This window comes from Thalassophryne amazonica, chromosome 17 (assembly GCF_902500255.1).
Source record: "Thalassophryne amazonica chromosome 17, fThaAma1.1, whole genome shotgun sequence".
Taxonomy (NCBI): domain Eukaryota; kingdom Metazoa; phylum Chordata; class Actinopteri; order Batrachoidiformes; family Batrachoididae; genus Thalassophryne; species Thalassophryne amazonica.
In genome coordinates, this window is record NC_047119.1 from 54,535,209 (window position 1) to 54,556,042 (window position 20,834).

The 20,834-nt window shown below is 42.7% G+C and overlaps 1 protein-coding gene across 2 annotated transcripts in view; it reads left to right on the forward strand.

Annotated features, from left to right (window-relative positions):
* LOC117529714 (anthrax toxin receptor 2-like) overlaps window positions 1-20,834 on the forward strand; it is a 41,404-nt gene that overhangs the window by 15,980 nt on the left and 4,590 nt on the right. For both annotated transcript variants that reach the window (XM_034192565.1, XM_034192566.1), the window contains exons 7-13: window positions 8,106-8,186; window positions 8,280-8,340; window positions 8,446-8,541; window positions 12,827-12,896; window positions 14,320-14,398; window positions 19,889-19,984; window positions 20,556-20,606. In XM_034192565.1, the coding sequence (XP_034048456.1) occupies window positions 8,106-8,186; window positions 8,280-8,340; window positions 8,446-8,541; window positions 12,827-12,896; window positions 14,320-14,398; window positions 19,889-19,984; window positions 20,556-20,606 (534 nt within the window). The remainder of the gene's footprint in view (window positions 1-8,105; window positions 8,187-8,279; window positions 8,341-8,445; window positions 8,542-12,826; window positions 12,897-14,319; window positions 14,399-19,888; window positions 19,985-20,555; window positions 20,607-20,834) is intronic.

Below are 20,834 nucleotides of genomic sequence, written 5' to 3' on the forward strand. Positions count from 1 at the left end.
TATACTATTGGGTGCCCTGCGCCATTGCGCACAGCGATCAGTGAAAGCAGACGGAGAGCCTCTGATGACAATCTCATGTGCTCAGACAAAGAGTGTGTAACTATCAGGATTGCTCCACTAGTTTGCATGTGAATCTTACTGGATAACTCTGTTGCTTTCTCAGCGTAAAGCACTGGTTACCATATCAATGGAGCAAGGGGGAGGACTGCTCCTCAGACTGTAAGGAGCCAAAGTGGGCCAAAGTGTAAATGGAAGCTGGTTTAGGAGCAGCACAGAACACTCCAAAACACAGTAGAAGTAGAAGTTTGTGATGTAACCTTTGTGTAATAGCAGACAGAAATTGCTTTGAGATGAAGACAAAAAACGCATAGACCATTTTGTATATATTGTTCAAAATGTGCATTTGTGTTTATTGTTTGAACCTTTTTGTTGTACAGTCTTTCACACAAGACCTCAAATTACCTTTATAAAGTGTCAGAACAGTTGTTTATTATAGTTCGCTGTGTGTTTTGAATAAATGTGTGTGGAAAATTATTCTCCGCTTTACTTTTTCCTTTCTTATTTCTGATAGTAAACCTTTATTATACTTATAAAACACAACAAAAGCATATATATTATGAAAGCACAGGTTGTCCTAAAAAAAAAAGAGACATAAAACTTGATTGTGGGATGCAGGGAGAGCTGTTAACAGCAATAATAAAACATTTATGCCAGGCGAGTGAACTGTCCAAAAAATGCCCTCGGACCCCATAGGGTTAACTGATTTTAGATCTCATAGATGTTTGTAACTATTCAGCTTTGTTTACCACGTCTGCAAAAACTTATCAGAAGATAATTAGTACGATTGTTGTATGGCTGGGGGGGGGCCTGGCTGCCTTTTTGTTTCTGTCTTTTGTTTTTCCTTCCAGGTGGCTTGCATTTGGGACTGAGTGGCTGTGTTGCTGAGGTTATCAGGACCTCACCCTGATCACCTGCGGCTCGTCAGGACTCACAGCTGTGGTGCATCTATATGGATTGGAACATGGTGGCATTTAAGACTGGAGTATACAGTGTGTATTTGCCAGAGACTCGACCTTGTGACCAGACGGGTGAGATCGTCGTCTCGGGAGCCATCTCATCATCAGTGGATGCAGAGAACGTCCAGGGTTTGATGCACGGTCTGTAAAAGAGGAGGGGGTGAGGTCTCACGCTCGTCAGCACACTTCCGGAGGTACGTTAGATTTTGTGACTAACATTTATACAGTCAGTAAATGTGGTGTCCCTCACACCTTATTATATTGAGCTGTACGTTAGTCATGTATCGGCTTCCACTGCAGTGGAGTTTTGTGAACTGGATGTTCCATGCCTGCAGGTTGGGAAGCTGATTAGTAATTAAGCCAGGAAGTGTTTGCTGTTTATGTACACCTTTGAGTGGTCTCTCTGTGTGTAGAGTGTGGACTCACATAATGGTTCCTTCTTTCACAGACTCGGTTTGTTGCGGCCACCTGGGGGGTGTCGGCGGGGTCCTTGGGTCCGAACAGCTTCTGGCTCCGGACCGTTAGCGCTGCTGGGAGCGCACCGTATCACCACCACGCCAGACCGCACACTCTTTTGTTGTTTTGTATCACTGTTATGTATTAAATTCAGTTAGCCTTTGTACCGTGCTCTGCTTATTTCATACTGGGTCCTTCAAACGCTGGTCGGTTCTCCGAGCTGCGTCCGACACATAACAACGATGATGGTTTTCAGAGTTATCTGAAAAGCTAATCTGATAATGAAAACATTATTTTCGATAATTAGCAGTTAGCGGATTAGCGGAACTATGCCCACCACTGTATATATATATATATATATATATATATATATACACACACACACACACACGCATTATATAAAAAAGACAGGGGAGCGATCAGAGCACCTACGTCATTTCAGAGCATCAGCAGTGATTCACAGATTATCACCTCGTTTCTGCTTAACCCTGGTCACACGGCACTAACGAAGGGCATTGAAGCCAAAACGAAACTTGAAATCTAGGCTCACGCTGACTTTCGGAGAGGTCGTTTAACCATCGTCCAGCTTTGTTCCTGTAGCTAGCGCTTCGTCAGAATTTTCAAACTGTTGAAAAATGTGAACGAATCCTCACGACAATTAATTGTGTCTGTTTACAGAAGCTCTGAGATATTTGATCTGTTCTTGAGTCAACAGTCAGACGTCTGATATCACAGTAACATTCACAGTCCAAAGAATAAACTGATGACATCACGTATAATGTTTCAGTGCTGCTGCAGGTTGCTGTTGAACATTTTTTACTCGTGTTCAGTTATTGTGTGAAATAAACATTTAGAAGAACATCTGCATCACAAGTCAAAGGTTGCGAGTGCTGTTTGCAGGTTGACTGACCGCCTGCGCTCTGTGGTCTGAGGAGGAAGTACTTAGATCACTGCTTAATGAAATAATGCTGGAGAGGCTTCCTGGAGTCGCCTCATTAAGGCTCCAGATAAAAGCTGCAGGAAGCCGCTCTGAGGTTTCATCGCCTCGAAATAATGTCAGGAAAAGCTTCCATGGCACCAAAATGAGCTCTGCAGAAGAAACAACTTGAAATCACGTTTGAACATGTAGAAACTGTTCTTGGAGTTTAAAGGACAAGTTTGCTTTTTACAACCATTGTCAACAAATTTTTGACTTTTGATGAGTGAAAGAAATGTGTTTTCCAAAAATAATTCCTACAAAGGAGTTTGATAGTGGACAGTACGATGGCTTAGTCGCAAACACTGTTGCCTCGCAGCAAGAAGGTCATGGGATCGATTCCCACCTGTGGCCTTTCTGTGTGAAGTTTGCATGTTCTCTGTGTGTCTGTGTGGGTTCCCTCCAGCTGCTCCAGCTTCCTCCCACATCCAAAGACATGCAGGTTTGATGGATTGGAACCTTTAAAATTGTCCATAGGTGTATGTGCGGGTGTGGATGTGTTTGTTTGTCTGTATATGTCCCTGTGACAAACTGGCGTCCTGTCCAGGGTGTACCCTGCCTTACGGCCAATGATTGCTGGGATAGGCTCCAGCCCCCCATGACCCTTAATTGGAGTAAGTGGTTGAAGTTGAGGGAGTGAGTTTAGTGTGTTTGCTTCCTAAACAGAAGGTTCCTGGTTCAACTCCAGCTGTGCTTCATTCTCCAAGTACATCTAGAGTTGCATCAAGAAGATTGTCCGGTGGAAACGTCGGCTCTGCTGTGGCAACCCCGAGCAAAAAGCCCACATTTATGATGTGATACATTAGAAAAAATATATACCTGACAGCTGTTTTTCTTCAAACGTTTTGTACCACTAATGCGTTAAGTGAGCAACGCCTTAGCAGCTTTGTTGCTAGTTTGAGTATACGGTGGATTTTATCCTCCGAGGCAGCTGCCCTGTTGACCCTCATGTATTAACTTTATGAACTAATTTTTTATAATATAACTGTATTTATGTAACAGTTTCACATCATTAAATGCAATAAAACACCAACATTTAAATCACAGCAATTAAAAGTCAGTAATAAAGCACCCAGATGATTGCAGTGCTTCACAGCCACCACCAGTTAATTTTTAGACTTTACTTGATGATGTCGTCATGAACATCAGAGGTCTGATGCATTTGCAAAGCAGACATCTGTGCAGAAAACTTGGATATGGGCATTAATATACAGTAGATGACAAGCTCTGGTTTGACATTGACCTTTGACCTATGACCTTGAAATAAAGTGGGTTGCAAGAGGACGGTCCACTGAGTTTATCCACAAAGTTAGACTGAAATTGCTTGTTGCATTGTGAAGTTATCACAACAGACAGACACACAGACAAAGGTGGCCATGACAGTAGCCTTTAAATATAACGCAATGCTAAAATACCCTCAGCTATATGAGCACTGTGTTCTTTATAATTTGCAGTTGTTTAATTAATTATTGTACATGTTCCAATCAAATCATCATTTGTTCATGTTGTGCAAATCGAGGAATATTTGTAAATTGCCCTCTGTGTATTTGCAGGAATTATTGAGAGAAATTTAACTGTATAGTTAAGTTAGCTTTGAGTTAGCAACAGTTAGCGTGTAAGGTAACATCCGTAAAATGTCTTGTAAATGACTCCATAGGTGTTATCAGGTTACAAATACAGAGATTTCAGTTTTAGAAGTGTTTATTTTTTGCTAATTTTTACATAATTCTCAACGTCAATGCTACGTCACTTTGGCAAAGTAGCCAGTCAAGAGGTGAGAATTTGTGTTTCCGTGACTGGCCGCTTGGTGAAAACATGCTCGATCTGTATGCTGTTCTATTGAAATCAGCTGTTTTTTTTATTGTCTCTAACTTGCTGCTAACAGCCAGCTGACAGCTATCATTGCCTGGAATGATGAGATTTATACACCAAGCTGACCTGAAATAAACCATTCAACATTAAATTGACTTTATTGATGAGTCTGACCCCTTTGAAAAGTGACCAAATTACATGTATTTGTATTGAGTTTGGCGATGTTTTCCCAGAGAAAACCCGCCCCTCGAGGTTAAATGCCCAGATGACCGACCTTGAGAATATATCAGAAACAAAGCTGTTAGCAAGTGGCTACACCAGGAAGTGACGTCACCATGCTAATCTCAGCGAAATGTCTTGTAAGTAAGTTCAGAGTTGATATTAGATTCCAAAAACAGCATTTTCACTTTTACAGTAGAAGTGTTTATTTCTTGCTAGCGTTTACATAATATATGCATGTATATAAACACACAAAACAAAGCGGTTTTGAAGAGACCAGCGACTGACGTCACACTGCAGCTCTACTCTGATTGGCTGTCACCAGCATCAATCAAAAACAAAACAGATCAGATTGAAACAGAATGTGACTTTTTAACCTCTTAAAATACCGCTTAAAATACATTAAGGTTAGCCATCTTTGAACTTGTTCAAGGTCTGTGTCCCAAGAATGTTCTCTGTGAATTTCAAGAGTCTATCTGGCAGTAATAAGGCTGGACTTATGCTGAGCACAGACAGATGGACGGACGGACGGACGGACTAAAAGCCTTCGCAATACCCGATGGCCATGTTTAATGGCCTCGGGTAAAAGCAAGTTAAAAATTTCTTAGTTAGTGTTATGTGTCGGACGCAGTCGGAGTACCGACCAGCATTTGAAGTAGGCCAGGCACCCCAGCCACAACAGCACCCCACCCTCACGGGAAGCCTCCCGGCGACCACACAAACCTGGCCCAGGAAAAACACCCCCCTCCAGGGACCATGGCTGGAAACAGTATCTGCATTCATCTTCCAACTGAATCTTCATTTAACAGAACTGTTGACGTCTTCACCTCTGACTGCATCTTTGCCTTTGTTTCTGTCATTCAATTTGCACAGGTGTGGCCAGGAGTTCTTGAACCTGTGCGGTCAGCCTTTGTCCGACCATGTTTAAAGTCTGTTTAGTCATAAAACAAAAAAGACAAACACAAACAACCAAACCACCCCCCCCCCCTCCCCAGAGGACCGTCCCATCAAACCCCGGGAAGAGGAGAAAAGAAAAACACAACCCAAACTTAAGCTTGCAAACAAAAGAAAAATGCTAACACCCCCCCCCGGACGACATGTAGGGACCAACACCCCCCAGAGGACATCCCGCCAGCTCCAGGAGTAATAACCACAGCCGAGGTCCCTCTGGGATCCAAAGTCACCCACGGGGACTCCCAGCGCCTTCCAGAGGACCGTTCCATCAAACCCCAGGAGACGCCCCCCCTCATGACTTAACAGACCCAGCCCCGGCCGTCTATGACTAGATGGACCCACAGCCCTTTCCCCCCCAGAGGACACCACAGTCACACCCTGAGGGCGGAAACTGGGGGGAAAAACAAAAGAAAAAAAAAACATACAAACAAAACCCCAACCCCACCCCCTCGGCGCAGTGGAAACTGGAAGTACGTCCAGTGTCACCAACCACGACTATACCCCAGAAGTCAACCGGGAGGAGTGGAACAGCGGTAATGGCAGATGGCACAAAACGGCGCCACCCCTCCGACTTCCAAACCAGCCACCAGCTGCGGGTATATTCCACTGCCCCAAACCTCAGCTACGCCGATGGCATACGGCTCAAAGGCGCGCTGAAGCCGGAGGTGGAACAGGGAATCAACAAAAAAAAAAAACAACACCCCGGTTACCTGGGAAACGCCCAGCATAACCAAACTGCACCACTCCAGCAACGCCGACAACATACGGCTCACACGGCTGGAGCCAGAGGAGAAGAGAGGGCACAACAAAAACAAAAAAAAACCAAAGAAAAAAGAAAAAACAACCCAATTTCCCCCCCCCCATCACCCTCCAGAGGACCGTCCCATCAAACCCTGGGAGGTGAAACCAAAAGAAATAAAAAGAAAGACTGACAGACTAACATAAAGTTACCTGGGTCCTTTCTATGCTCCAGACAGCCTGCACGGTCACGACCCCAGAACACTAATAGTGCAGAAAATCTCACCCAAAAACCAACTCAAAAAACACCCACAAAAAATGAACCAACACAAAACTAATAAGTGACTTATACCGTTAAGCTCAAACAAATGGAACACACCTGTTCCACCTTAAGAGCTATAATGGTAATGTGACTCAGTCACCAACAGGGGGAGCCAAAGTGCTAAAAATAAAAAACCCCTTTGGTAACCGAGAAAACAACTCACGCTGCTTTCCCTGTGCACAGCTACGTGTAACACACAACCAAAATGTGCTTCAACTAAATTACGCCAGAGCTGACACAACAGATGCAGTAGCTATCTTCACCCGGGGAGACGGGGCTACAACTGTAACAACAGGAAGCACAGCGACCCATGCCACAGAACTCCGCCGTGCGCGTTCACCCATTAAAGACACACTCATGCAGCTCCCGTTTTACCTCTTATCCGGTCGAAGTGTGACGCGAAGCCGTCGCTATTCACACTCCACAACAACCCACGGATAAGGCAACACCACAGGAACACGGCTGCAAGAGAGCTCAAATCACTATTCAATAATCGGTTCTCCGACACGCACCATCCGGGCGGAGAGCACCCGCAACTGATCCGGATAACTTCTGACGTCTGCTGCCGCCTTCCCGGCGCAGTACCGCCTCTGCTACCGCTGGGTCCGTGATGTATTGGCCAGAGACTACTGTTATGTGTCGGACGCAGTCGGAGTACCGACCAGCGTTTGAAGTAGGACCCAGCAAAAAGGAAACAGAGCACGGTTCAAAGGATAACAGAATTTAATGACATAACAGTGAGTGCTTAATTAATAACAAATAAGTGCGCGGTCTGGCGAGGTGGAAGAACGGTGCGCTCCCAGCAGCACAAACGGTCCGGAGCCAGAACAGTTCGGACCCAAGGACCCCGCCGACACCCCCCAGGTGGCCGCGACCAACCGAGTCTGTGAAAGAAGAAACCATCATGTGAGTCCACCACTCCACACACAGAGAGACCACTCAAAGGTGTACATAAACAGCAAACACTTCCTGGCTCAATCACCAATCAGCTTCCCACCCTGCAGGCATGGAACACCCAGTTCAATTCTCCACTGCAGTGGAAGCTGATTAAACAACTAACATAACAGCTCAATATAATAAGGTGTGAGGGACACCACATCTACTGACTGTACCCATGTTAGTCACAAAACCTAAAGTACCTCAGGAAGTGTGCTGACGAGCGTGAGACCTCACCGCCTCCTCTTTCACAGACCATGGCATCAAACCTGGTACGGTCTCTGCGTCCACGATGATGAGATGGTTCTCCGAACATCGATCTCACCCGTCTGGTCACAAGGTCGAGTCTCTGGCAAATACACACTGTGTACTCCAGACTTAAATGCAACCATGCCCCAATCCATATAGATGCACCACAGCTGTGAGTCCTGACGAGCTGCACATGACCAGCCTCAGGTGATCAGGGTGAGGTCCTAATAACTCAGCCACACAGCCACTCAGTCCTGAACGCATGCCACCTGGAAGGAAAAATAGAAGCCAGAAAACAGAAGACAAACAAAAGCCAGCCAGGCACGCCAGGCACCCCAGCCACAACAGTTAGTGAGAAATTCTTCTTTGGCTTCCACACTAGTAATTCCTGATTTTATTTTCTTCTTTTTTTAAATTTTGGCTACAGCTTGCTGTAATCGCAGATGGAACAGAGCAGGTTTTCCCAGTGCTCTCAGGGTTTCACGCTCTGAAGAACATCGTCAACAAGGTGATGGCACGTGTTTATTCTTCATACAAACACGCTGCACAGCGACAGTTCAGGTATAAATCTGTTTTTTATTGGGTTTGTCTCTCCACACAGATCCTGCAGCAGACGTGTGCAGAGCCATTCATCATAGAGCCGTCAAGCGTTTGTGTAAATGGTGAGTTAAAGTCCTCATCAGGCCCCCGAGCCTCGACTTTACAAACCACCTGTTGCCATCTGTTTGTGTTATCTTTGGATCAGAGTTCTGATGTGTCTGTCCTAGAGTCTTTCAACGTGGTGCTGAGGGGGCAGGGCTTCAGAGGATCCAGGAAGACGGACAATGTTCTCTGCTCCTTAACCGTCAATCACAGGACATACAGTCAGTTTAACAAAATAATTCATTCCTTTGACATTTCGCTGAATTCGTTTAAAGGTACTTAGCCATTAGTGTCCACACCTGCTCCCAAAGAGCACCTCACCTGCATGTCTCCTCACACGCCCAGCTCCACCCACAGCTAATTAACTCTGTCAGGTGTCCTCAGCCAACCAAGAGCTGGGAAACACCAGATTTAAGTAATCAGGTGTGAGTAAAGTTGGACACCACAGTCTGAAGTGGACCATCACAATGCTTAGTGGAGTCATATGCAGAGAGAAGACAAATTTCAGGTTTATTCAAGCTCACAATATCAATTCAGGATTTTTAAATTATTATTATTATAATTACGTAAGAAGTCATTATTTTTTAACATTTCATTGAATTTGCAAAAGAAAAAGGTTACTCATTCTCCATTTCAAAAAAAGGAAGAAAAATCCATTTTATCCAAAGGAAGAATTAATTAATTTTGCTTATATAAAACCGCTTACTCCAGTTAAGGGTGGCGGGGGGCTGGAGTCTATCCCAGCAGTCATAGGTCGTGAGACAGGGTTCACCCTGGACAGGGCGCCAGTGTGTCACAGGAACACATATAGGCAAACAAACGCATTCACACCCACACGCACACAGACAGACAATCCACCAAACCTGCACGTCAGAAAGGCCACAGGTGGGAATTGATCCCATGACCTTTATGCTGTGAGGCAACAGTACTAACCGCTAATCCACCGTGCTGCCCTGTTCAATATTATTCAGTAAAAAATCCCCATTAAATTCTGGTGTTAAGATCACGATCTGAATTCAAGATGTTTTTTTGTTTGCACTGATCTTGATAAATCTCATCAGTCACACAGATCCCATCATTAAATTTTTTACTGATGGAGATGTAATAAACGTACGTTTGCACAGGAGATATTTTGAGTCATGTCACTGTTCTTTTAAAAAATACAACTGCAAACATGCGGTATTGATCAGTTATAGATTAGAGATCAGTGGATTTAAATACACAGTGCAGTGGTTGAGTGCTTGGTGTCTCAGATGATAGAGAATTCATCTGCAGAGTGAAAAACAGAGCTGGAAAGTCAGAGTCATGACAGATAAACAGTAGCTGCTTTCTGTCGAACAGAGGAGACATTATGATCCTAACGGAGGGAGGGTCGGGAGTTTGTGTCTCATTAATCCGTTAACAGATCATTGGTGGGGGGGGTGCCATTGAGCGGACATAACACATAACGGTCGTGTCATCTTTTCTCCTGGATGTTGTGATATATATGTGTATATATATATATATATATATATATATATATATACACACACACACACAAGTGTGTTGCCCATGAATTTCCACAGGCAACACACTAGTGGAAATTAGTATTATTAGAAGTATTCTTTTTTTATTATTATTTTATTTTTACTTCTGTTTAGTCATTTGCTTTGTAAGTGGACCACAATGGAAATAAGTGTTTTCACTTTCTTGTGTCATCCATGTATTCTTAACATATTTACAGTTATATTATGTACTTACAGTAGTGTTCAGAATAATAGCAGTGCTATGTGACTAAAAAGATTAATCCAGGTTTTGAGTATATTTCTTATTGTTACATGGGAAACAAGGTACCAGTAGATTCAGTAGATTCTCACAAATCCAACAAGACCAAGTATTCATGATATGCACACTCTTAAGGCTATCAAATTGGGCTATTAGTAAAAAAAAAGTAGAAAAGGGGGTGTTCACAATAATAGTAGCATCTGCTGTTGATGCTACAAACTCAACACTATTATGTTCAAACTGCTTTTTTAGCAATCCTGTGAATCACTAAACTAGTATTTAGTTGTATAACCACAGTTTTTCATGATTTCTTCACATCTGCGAGGCATTAATTTTGTTGGTTTGGAACCAAGATTTTGCTCGTTTACTAGTGTGCTTGGGGTCATTGTCTTGTTGAAACACCCATTTCAAGGGCATTTCCTCGTCAGCATAAGGCAACATGACCTCTTCAAGTATTTTGACATATCCAAACTGATCCATGATACCTGGTATGCGATATATAGGCCCAACACCATAGTAGGAGAAACATGCCCATATCATGATGCTTGCACCACCATGCTTCACTGTCTTCACTGTGAACTGTGACTTGAATTCAGAGTTTGGGGTTCGTGTTACAAACTGTCTGCAGCCTTTGGACCCAAAAAGAACAATTTTACTCTCATCAGTCCACAAAATATTCCTCCATTTCCAGTGGTGGGCACACTTTGATAATCCGATAACAGATAATTATCGAAGATAATGTTTTCATTATCGGATTATCTTTTTAGATAACTTTAAAAACCATGATCGGAGTAATTATCTTCCGATGAATTGCCGACCGATAACTTTTAGACCGATAACGTAGTAAACAAAGTTGAACAGTGAAAAACATTTTTAAAGCTTAAAAGCAGTTGAGACCTACCTGTTAAACGTTTCCTAATAAGTATATTGTTCAACCCTCTGCAAACAGAGGGAGCTGTTTTCAGAAAAAACTACTGTATCCTCTGTAAGCAAAGGAGAGCTGGCTCCTTTCAACGCAAAGGAGCAGCGACTCTATTCCAAGCTCCCCACGGATGACAGAACTTCTCACCCTATCTCTAAAGGCAAATGTCAGCTCTCCCCAGTTTGTGCATGATCAAAGAGCTTTTTGTCTTTTCTGCATTCTGCTGTAAGCAGGTGCTTTTAATTTGACAAACAGAGACTGTGGCAGAAGACATTAAAAACAATACACTTTTCACTTATGGTACCGGGAGCATGAAACTTAACTCACTCATGGTAACAGCAACATAACGCTTAATTAAACTGACTAAATCAACTGAAATACAAAGATACGACGGATCAGTAACACTTACAACCAGTGGTGGGCACAGCTAACCAAAAAGTTAGCTTCGATAAGTGGAAAGGGTTTTGCAAATGCCTTTTTTTTTTACAAATGAAAAAATGACATATTTTACAAACCCATTTATTTGTAAACACCAACACACACACGTTACATTAAGTTGTGTTGGTTTTTACCTAGAATGAATTAGTCAACCAATTAATATGAGCAGAGGCTGAGTTTATCCATAATCCCTTTTGGCATCTGTGTGTGTTAATATTCAAATCTTCAGAATTAGTGTGTTATCTTAAAATGAACAGATATGTGGTATATTTTCACTTTATACATTTTAAGAGTTGACATTAATGTAGTTATTTTATCCGAATTAATTTGATTTATAAATCAAAACCATAAGTCAAACCTGCTTTCCTTTTCAAGATGTCTGCATCACTGCTGGGCCGCTGTATGCTGTCAAGGGTAATGGCTTTTGTTTTTTTGTTGTTTTTTTTTTGGTGGCAGCCTGGCAGCCAGGCTCCTTCTGCTGGGGTAGTTGAGCTCAGCTTCTCTCAGCTGCCTCACTGCTGCAAAATACATAGCAGACAGGAGCCAACAGAGTTTATAAATGCTTTTCACCATTACTATGTAAAAAAATGTTAGCGATCTAAAAGTTATCGGAACTAAATTTATCAGAAGCTAAATGGTCCGTTGATGGTTTTTGAAGTTAGCTGAAAAGCAAATCTGCTTAAAAAAGTTAGCTTCGATAATTAGCACTTAGCGGATTATCAGATCTGTGCCCAAAACTGCTTACAAAACGTTTAAACTAACATGAACCGCAATAACAACATTTAAAACCTCAAAACCACAAACTGCTATGGTGCATTGCAGTACAATGTCCATTGTTTACTGGTTAGTTAAAATCTATCATTTAAAAAAAAAACTAGTTTCAACTCATATCAGCTTTTCATTTTTGCAGTGTAGCTGCATCAGGTAGCCTGATGTCTGTGCAAAAAAAAAAAATATTGCATTCCCATCTAATAAGTGGGCGTGTCATTGGGGCTTCTATGGAAGAGTGCTGGGGCGCCCCCTACAGTCAATTCACATGCAGACGGGTGCCTAAAAACAATGGGAATGGGTGTTTGAAACAAAGCCATAAGATGTGGACAGAGGCAAACAGAATAAGCTAATTTATTCCTTGATCATTATTGTTATTAAATTGTTGTATTGTGTGTGTGTGTGTGTGTGTGTGTGTGTGTGTGTGTGTGTGTGTGTGTGTGTGTGTGTGTGTGTGCGCGCGTGAGTCATCCCCGTCATCCCGCCCCCGGCTGTCCTATTCTCTAAAAAACTGCATCCTCAGTTCATTTTTCCTTTCAAAGTGGAATTCTTTTGCAGAATAATTCTTTCTTTGAAGGCTGTAGTATATTCCAGATTTCTCTGTTTCCTCTCAGACCAGAAGCCAACAGTAGTTAGAGACGGCCATCTGCTGTGTCCAGCTCCTGTCCTGCACGAGGCTGGACAGTAAGTTACAGAGACACTCACTTTATTTATCTGTCTGTGCGACGTCTCTTTGTGGGACTGTTTAATCTCTACATCAGAGGATTTGCTTGTCACCAGGATTAATAAACAGTCAGAGTCATTTTTGGGTCGTGGGCCAAAAACGGACCAGTTTAATTTTGGCGGGGACCAAAATATCTCTCAGCTGTGGCTGATTGGACCTCACTCTCATCAGATACCACGCTCTGCTCTTTCTTTCTCTATTAGTCTGTCCACCATGTCTCCCTCGCTCCTCCTTACACAGACACATACTTTATTTTCAGGCAGCGCTGATATGGTTGCAGCCAAGTTCAGCCTCAGTAGTTGGAACAAAACATTTCTTCTATAGACTTTGGGAAGACAAACTGAGCTTCTTGACATTTCAGCCAGTTTAGCGTGAGCCATCTTCAGAGTGAAAGAGAGAGGGAAGGGATGAGAGTTTTTGTAGAATCCAGTAATGTTGAGGAGAACTTGGGGACTAAAGGTGGTCCACCTTTGGCCCTCGAGTTGTCTTCAGCATTACTGGTTTGCTGTTCATGACTGATGAAGATGGTTGATGGTCTCTAATCAAAGAGGTCATCATCATCATACTCTAGACTGCAAAATGAATGTAGACTCAGCTCTCATCAGTGTGCCATCGAAGACTAGGGTGGGCTCCAGCTCAGGTGTACAGCAGGTGTACCATCTCTCTGAATATAGTTTATTTTTCTGGTAAAGTTTCAAAAAGTCCAAACATCTGTCTGAGTCCAAGCTAATGTTGTGTTCTAGTGTATCATGTTTTTGCTGGTGTCCTTAGATGTTGTGGTCAGTTTGTCATCCTTGAGCTGGATATGTGGTTTGGTTGAAGATCTGGTCCAGGAGATGGTTGCTGTAGGTTTGCTGTACAGGGTGTACAGATTGACCTTCAGTCTAGTAAAGCAATGGCTGATGGGGAATGAGCCACAGAACCTTCTCAGCATAACCTGCCCTTCCTGCCAGACTCACCAATATGTGAGGACCCCCAACATCCATATCAAGGAACCTGAACGGGCTGCAGCATCTAAGGACACCAACAACCTCACTGTGTATCTTCTGACATTGTTGCAGGTCTTTGTTGATACATCTGTTTTGAGCCATAACCTCTTAATTTTCCCATCTATATTGGCACATTACCTTCTCTGATCTATGACCTTAATGGTCAAACCATCTTTACGAACCACGTAAAGAAGACGTTTTGTCACTGAGTTGATCTCAACATTGTATTCCCATATAAACTTTGATACCTTTGATAGCGATCTATCAGAAAATTGCTTGGATTAAAATGGTCTAAACATCAGGAAACTCAGTTCGTAGTCCCCACAGAGTGCACTGGATCATATCTGCTGTGGGAAATCTCCTGATGGTTTTTGTGTTGCTCTTATAACTGCAGATCACTTGAAGTGCTGGTTAGCCTGAACAACGGACAGTCCTACATTTCCAGTCCAATCACCATTTACGCTACAAGATGTGTGAGTATCCATCACCGGGTCACGATCAGACAGTGGGTTGGGACTGTAGTGAACGCATATGCTGTAATGTGCGCCTCTACTGGTGGTTTGCTCTCACTGCGGTATTGTATCATTTCCTGTTCCGGAGCACAGCGGTGTTTTGCTGTATCTGTTAGCTGTTTAATCTGCGTAGTTAGATTGATCTAGATAACTAGATAACGATTTATTTCACAGTGTAATCTTCACGTGCCTTAACTAAAGCACTCCTTCTGCTGAATCACCTCTAAATTATTCACACATTATTCACTTTGTGTGTTTTTAGGAATCCGCTAGCTTAGCGCAGCTGTTAGGTCTTAGCCGGTTTAGCATGGCGGCTTCTCCTGTCTCTCCCCCACTTTTCTGCACTGGGTGTGAAATGTTTAGTTATTCCTCGGCCTCCTTTAGCAGTAACGGTACTTGTAATAAGTGTAGCTTGTTCGTAGCTTTGGAGGCCAGGCTGGGCGAATTGGAGACTCGGCTCCGCACCTTGGAAAATCCTACAGCTAGCCAGGCCCCTGTAGTTGGTGCGGACCGAGGTAGCTTAGCCACCGTTAGCTGTCCCCCAGCAGATCCCGAGCAGCCAGGAAAGCAGGCCGGCTGGGTGACTGTGAGGATGAAGCATAGTTCTAAACAGAAGCCCCATGTTCACATCTCTAACCGTTTTTCCCCACTCGGCGACACACCCGCCGAGGATCAAACTCTGGTTATTGGCAACTCTGTTTTGAGAAATGTGAAGTTAGCAACACCAGCAACCATAGTCAGATGTCTTCCGGGGGCCAGAGCAGGCGACATTGAAGGAAATTTGAAACTGCTGGCTAAGGCTAAGCGTAAATTTGGTAAGATTGTAATTCACGTCGGCAGTAATGACACCCGGTTACGCCAATCGGAGGTCACTAAAATTATTGAATCGGTGTGAAACTTTGCAAAAACAATGTCGGACTCTGTAGTTTTCTCTGGGCCCCTCCCCAATCGAACCGGGAGTGACATGTTTAGCTGCATGTTCTCCTTGAATTGCTGGCTGTCTGAGTGGTGTCCAAAAAATGAGGTGGGCTTCATAGATAATTGGCAAAGCTTCTGGGGAAAACCTGGTCTTGTTAGGAGAGACGGCATCCATCCCACTTTGGATGGAGCAGCTCTCATCTCTAGAAATCTGGCCAATTTTATTAAACCCTCCAAATCGTGACTATCCAGGGTTGGGACCAGGAAGCAGAGTTGTAGTCTTACACACCTCTCTGTAGCTTCACTCCCCCTACCATCCCCCCAATACCCCATCCCCGTAGAGACGGTGCCTGATCCTAGACCACCAACAACCAGTAAAAATCTATTTAAGCATAAAAATTCAAAAAGAAAAAATAATATAGCACCTTCAACTGCACCACAGACTAAAACAGTTAAATGTGGTTTATTAAACAGTAGGTCTCTCTCTTCTAAGTCCCTGTTAGTAAATGATATAATAATTGATCAACATATTGATTTATTCTGCCTTACAGAAACCTGGTTACAGCAGGATGAATGTTAGTTTAAATGAGTTAACACCCCCGAGTCACACTAACTGTCAGAATGCTTGTAGCACGGGCCGAGGGGGAGGATTAGCAGCAATCTTCCACTCCAGCTTATTAATTAATCAAAGACCCAGACAGAGCTTTAATTCATTTGAAAGTTTGACTCTTAGTCTTGTCCATCCAAATTGGAAGTCTCAAAAACCAGTTTTATTTGTTATTATCTATCGTCCACCTGGTCGTTACTGTGAGTTTCTCTGTGAATTTTCAGACCATTTGTCTGACTTAGTGCTTAGCTCAGATAAGATAATTATAGTGGGCGATTTTAACATCCACATAGATGCTGAGAATGACAGCCTCAACACTGCATTTAATCTATTATTAGATTCAGTTGGCTTCGCTCAAAATGTAAATGAGTCCACCCACCATTTTAACCGCACGTTAGATCTTGTTCTGACATATGGCATAGAAATTGAAGACTTAACAGTATTCCCTGAAAACCCCCTGTTGTCTGATCATTTCTTAATAACATTTACATTTACTTTAATGGACTACCCAGCAGTGGGGAATAAGTTTCATTACAGTAGAAGTCTTTCTGAAAGCGCTGTAGCGAGGTTTAAGGATATGATTCCTTCTTTGTTATGTTCTTCAATTCCATATACCAACACAGTGCAGAGTAGTACCTAAACTCTGTGAGTGAGATAGATTATTTCATCAGTAGCATTACATCCTCATTGAGCACAACTTTGGATGCTGTAGCTTCTCTGAAAAAGAGAGCCTTAAATCAGAAATGCTTGACTCCGTGGTATAACCCACAAACTCACAGCTTAAAGCAGATAACCCGTAAGCTGGAGAGGAAATGGCGTCTCACTAATTTAGAAGATCTTCATTTAGCCTAGAAAAAGAGTCTGTTGCTCTATAAAAAAGCCCTCCGTAAAGCTAGGACATCTTACTATTCATCACTAATTGAAGAAAATATGAACAACCCCAGGTTTCTTTTCAGCACTGTAGCCAGGCTGACAAAGAGTCAGAGCTCTATTGAGCCTAGTATTCCTTTAACTTGAACTAGTAATGACTTCATGACTTTCTTTGCAAATAAAATTTTAACTATTAGAGAAAAAATTATTCATAACCATCCCAAAGACATATCTTTATGTTCGGCTGCCTTCAGTAATGCTGGTATTTGGCTAGACTCTTTCTCTCAGATTGTTCTGTCTGAGTTATTTTCATTAGTTACTTCCTCTAAACCATCAACATGTCTGTTAGACCCCATTCCTACCAGGCTGCTCAAGGAAGCCCTACCATTAGTTAATGCTTCAATCTTAAATATGATCAATCTATCTTTATTAGTTGGCTATGTACCACAGGCTTTTAAAGTGGCAGTAATTAAACCATTACTTAAAAAGCCATCACTTGACCCAGCTATCTTAGCTAATTATAGGCCAATCTCCAACCTTCCTTTTCTCTCAAAAATTCTTGAAAGGGTAGTTGTAAAACAGCTAACTGATCATCTGCAGAGGAATGGTCTATTTGAAGAGTTTCAGTCAGGTTTCAGAATTCATCATAGTACAGAAACAGCATTAGTGAAGGTTACAAATGATCTTTTTATGGCCTCAGACAGTGGACTCATCTCTGTGCTTGTCCTGTTAGACCTCAGTGCAACTTTTGATACTGTTGACCATAAAATTTTATTACAGAGATTAGAGCATGCCGTAGGTATTAAAGGCACTGCGCTGCAGTGGTTTGAATCATATTTATCTAATAGATTACAATTTGTTCATGTAAATGGGGAGTCTTCTTCACAGACTAAGATTAATTATGGAGTTCCAAAACTTTCTGTGCTAGAACCAATTTTATTCACTTTATACATGCTTCCCTTAGGCAGTGTTATTAGAAAGCATTGCTTAAATTTTCATTGTTACGCAGATGATACCCAGCTTTATCTATCCATGAAGCCAGAGGACACACACCAATTAGTTAAACTGCAGGAATGTCTTTCAGACATAAAGACATGGATGACCTTTTATTTCCTGCTTTTAAATTCAGATAAAACTGAAGTTATTGTACTTGGCCCCACAAATCTTAGAAACATGGTGTCTAACCAGATCCTTATTCTGGATGGCATTACCCTAACCTCTAGTAATACTGTGAGAAATGTTGGAGTCATTTTTGATCAGGATATGTCCTTCAATGCGCATATTAAGCAAATATGTAGGACTGCTTTTTTGCATTTGCGTAATACGAGGTCTGTCCAAAAAGTATCGTACCTTTTTATTTTTTTCAAAAACTATATGGATTTGAATCACGTGTGATTACATCAGCCAAGCTTGAACCTTCGTGCGCATGCGTGAGTTTTTCCACGCCTGTCAGTTGCGTCATTCGCCTGTGGGCAGGCTTTGAGTGAGCACTGGTCTACCCCTCCCGTCAGATTTCTTTTGTCTGAGAACTTGCTTTGCTCAATGAAATTTTTTTCAGAAACTGTTAGAGACAGGCAGTTGGAAACCATTCGATAGATTCAGTTGGATATCGGTGAAGATTCTGTTGGCGTCACGCGGATTATGGACTGTTAAAACCTTTTTAAAGACGGCCCACAGCGGCGGAGGGTGCGCGGCGTGCCGAGTGGCCATTCGACAGGCTGGATCGACCAGATCATTTCTAAACTGAATGCTGTGTTGATCCGGGACATCGTGTGACTACCACAGAAATGGCAACAGAGCTGGACATAGCACTTTTGCGGCACATTCCACTGTTACAGGAGATTTTGTAATGAAAGACGTGCGGAGGATTTCGCGTGTCGGCACGAAGCAGCTCAGGACGCGCAGCAAAAAAAACACCTCCGTCTTGGAAGTGTCACAGGACATGTTGGGGCATGTCCAGCTGTTACACAATTTCTCGGATACTCACTCGACTGAAAGCCATCGAAAGCCATCTGAATCTTCTGAATGGTTTCCAACACAGAGGTTTTTTTTTTTTTCTCGTATCTCTAAAATTAGAAAGGTCTTGTCTCAGAGTGATGCTGAAAAACTAATTCATGCATTTCTTTCTTCTAGGCTGGACTACTGTAATTCATTATTATCAAGTTGTCCTAAAAGTTCCCTGAAAAGCCTTCAGTTAATTCAAAATGCTGCAGCTAGAGTACTGACAGGGACTAGAAGGAGAGAGCATATTTCACCCATATTGGCCTCTCTTCATTGGCTCCCTGTTAATTCCAGAGTAGAATTTAAAATTCTTCTTCTTACTTATAAGGTTTTGAATAATCAGGTCCCATCTTATCTTAGGGACCTTTTAGTACCATATCACCCCAATAGAGCGCTTCGCTCTCAGACTGCAGGCTTACTTGTAGTTCCTAGGGTTTGTAAGAGTAGAATGAGAGGCAGAGCCTTCAGCTTTCAGGCTCCTCTCCTGTGGAACCAGCTCCCAATTCGGATCAGGGAGCCCTCTCTACTTTTAAGATTAAGCTTAAAACTTTCCTTTTTGAAAAAGCTTATAGTTAGGGCTGGATCAGGTGACCCTGAACCATCCCTTAGTTATGCTGCTATAGACTTAGACTGCTGGGGGGTTTCCCATGATGCACCCAGTGTTTCTTTTTATTCACCTTTTTGCTCTGTATGCACCACTCTGCTTTTAATCATTGGTGATTGATCTCTGCTCTCTTCCACAGCATGTCTTTTTCCTGATTCTCTCCCCTCAGCCCCAACCAGTCCCAGCAGAAGACTGCCCCTCCCTGAGACTGGTTCTGCTGGGGGTTTCTTCCCGTTAAAAGGGAGTTTTCCTTCCCACTGTCACCAAGTGCTTGCTCATAGGGGTTGTTTGACCGTTGGGGTTTTTCTGTAATTATTGTATGGCTTTTGCCTTACAATATAAAGGGCCTTGGGGCAACTGTTTGTTGTGATTTGGCGCTATATAAATAAAATTGATTTGATTTGATTTTGATTTAATGTGTGTAGCTAATTTTTGTGTATCTGTGTGTCAGTCGGATGGGACCTGGGTCTGGTGGCTGCTGCTGGCCCTGCTGGTCTTACTGGCTCTGGGGTTCCTCTGGTGGTTCTGGCCTCTCTGCTGCACTGTGGTCAGTTTTTATATTCAGGCCTTGTGGATGTTCTAACTAGGCAGTGTACTATAGAGTAGTCAGATAACTGCATTTCATCCCCAATCATACTTCATATCAACAAACATCATCTGAATCATCCCAGACAGCCCAGCTGTAAATGTGTACCAGCCTTGGCTGGTGAAGTGACCTGCAAAGGACCGGCGCCCTATCCATGAGAAACTGTAGACTCTCACCCGCTTCACTATGGAATCTCAACCACAACCACCCCCACCCCCCGCTGCATCCGACGTGATGCAACTGGCGCGTTGGGAGGCGTTGTCCAATGAGTTCAATCTGAAAGGCCCATTATACCAAATTTCAAAGCTTACTGAATGAAAGCATGAATTACAAAGAGTGTCCATGTGCAACCAATGAGGAATAACTTTGAGCTGATTCATGAAAACAGTCACAGATTTAATCCAAAAGTTATGAAAATTGTCAAAAGAATTTGCTGGAATTGCAGGAAACTCTTACAGCGCGGTGTGTTTCTGTTGTTGATGCTCCTCATGTTTTGACAGACTGATGGTTGTAAAACTGATTGTCATTTCAGGTGATCAGAGATCCGCCGCCGTCTCGGCCGCCGCCTCCACCTCCTGTGATTGTGAGTGAACGCTGAAAAAAACTCACATTTTGTTTATCCTCTTTGGTTTTAACCAGCTGTCAGCTTGTAGAGAGTTAGTGGAGCTACAGAATTGGAATTTTGTGATGACAGCTGGTGCAGTTTAGGAAGGTGTTTTTTTTCTTTGTTTGTTTGTCTTTTCACATTCTTACGTTTTTAGGCATTTGTAATTTTTCTGCTCATTTTATTCTTGTATTATTTATTCTACAT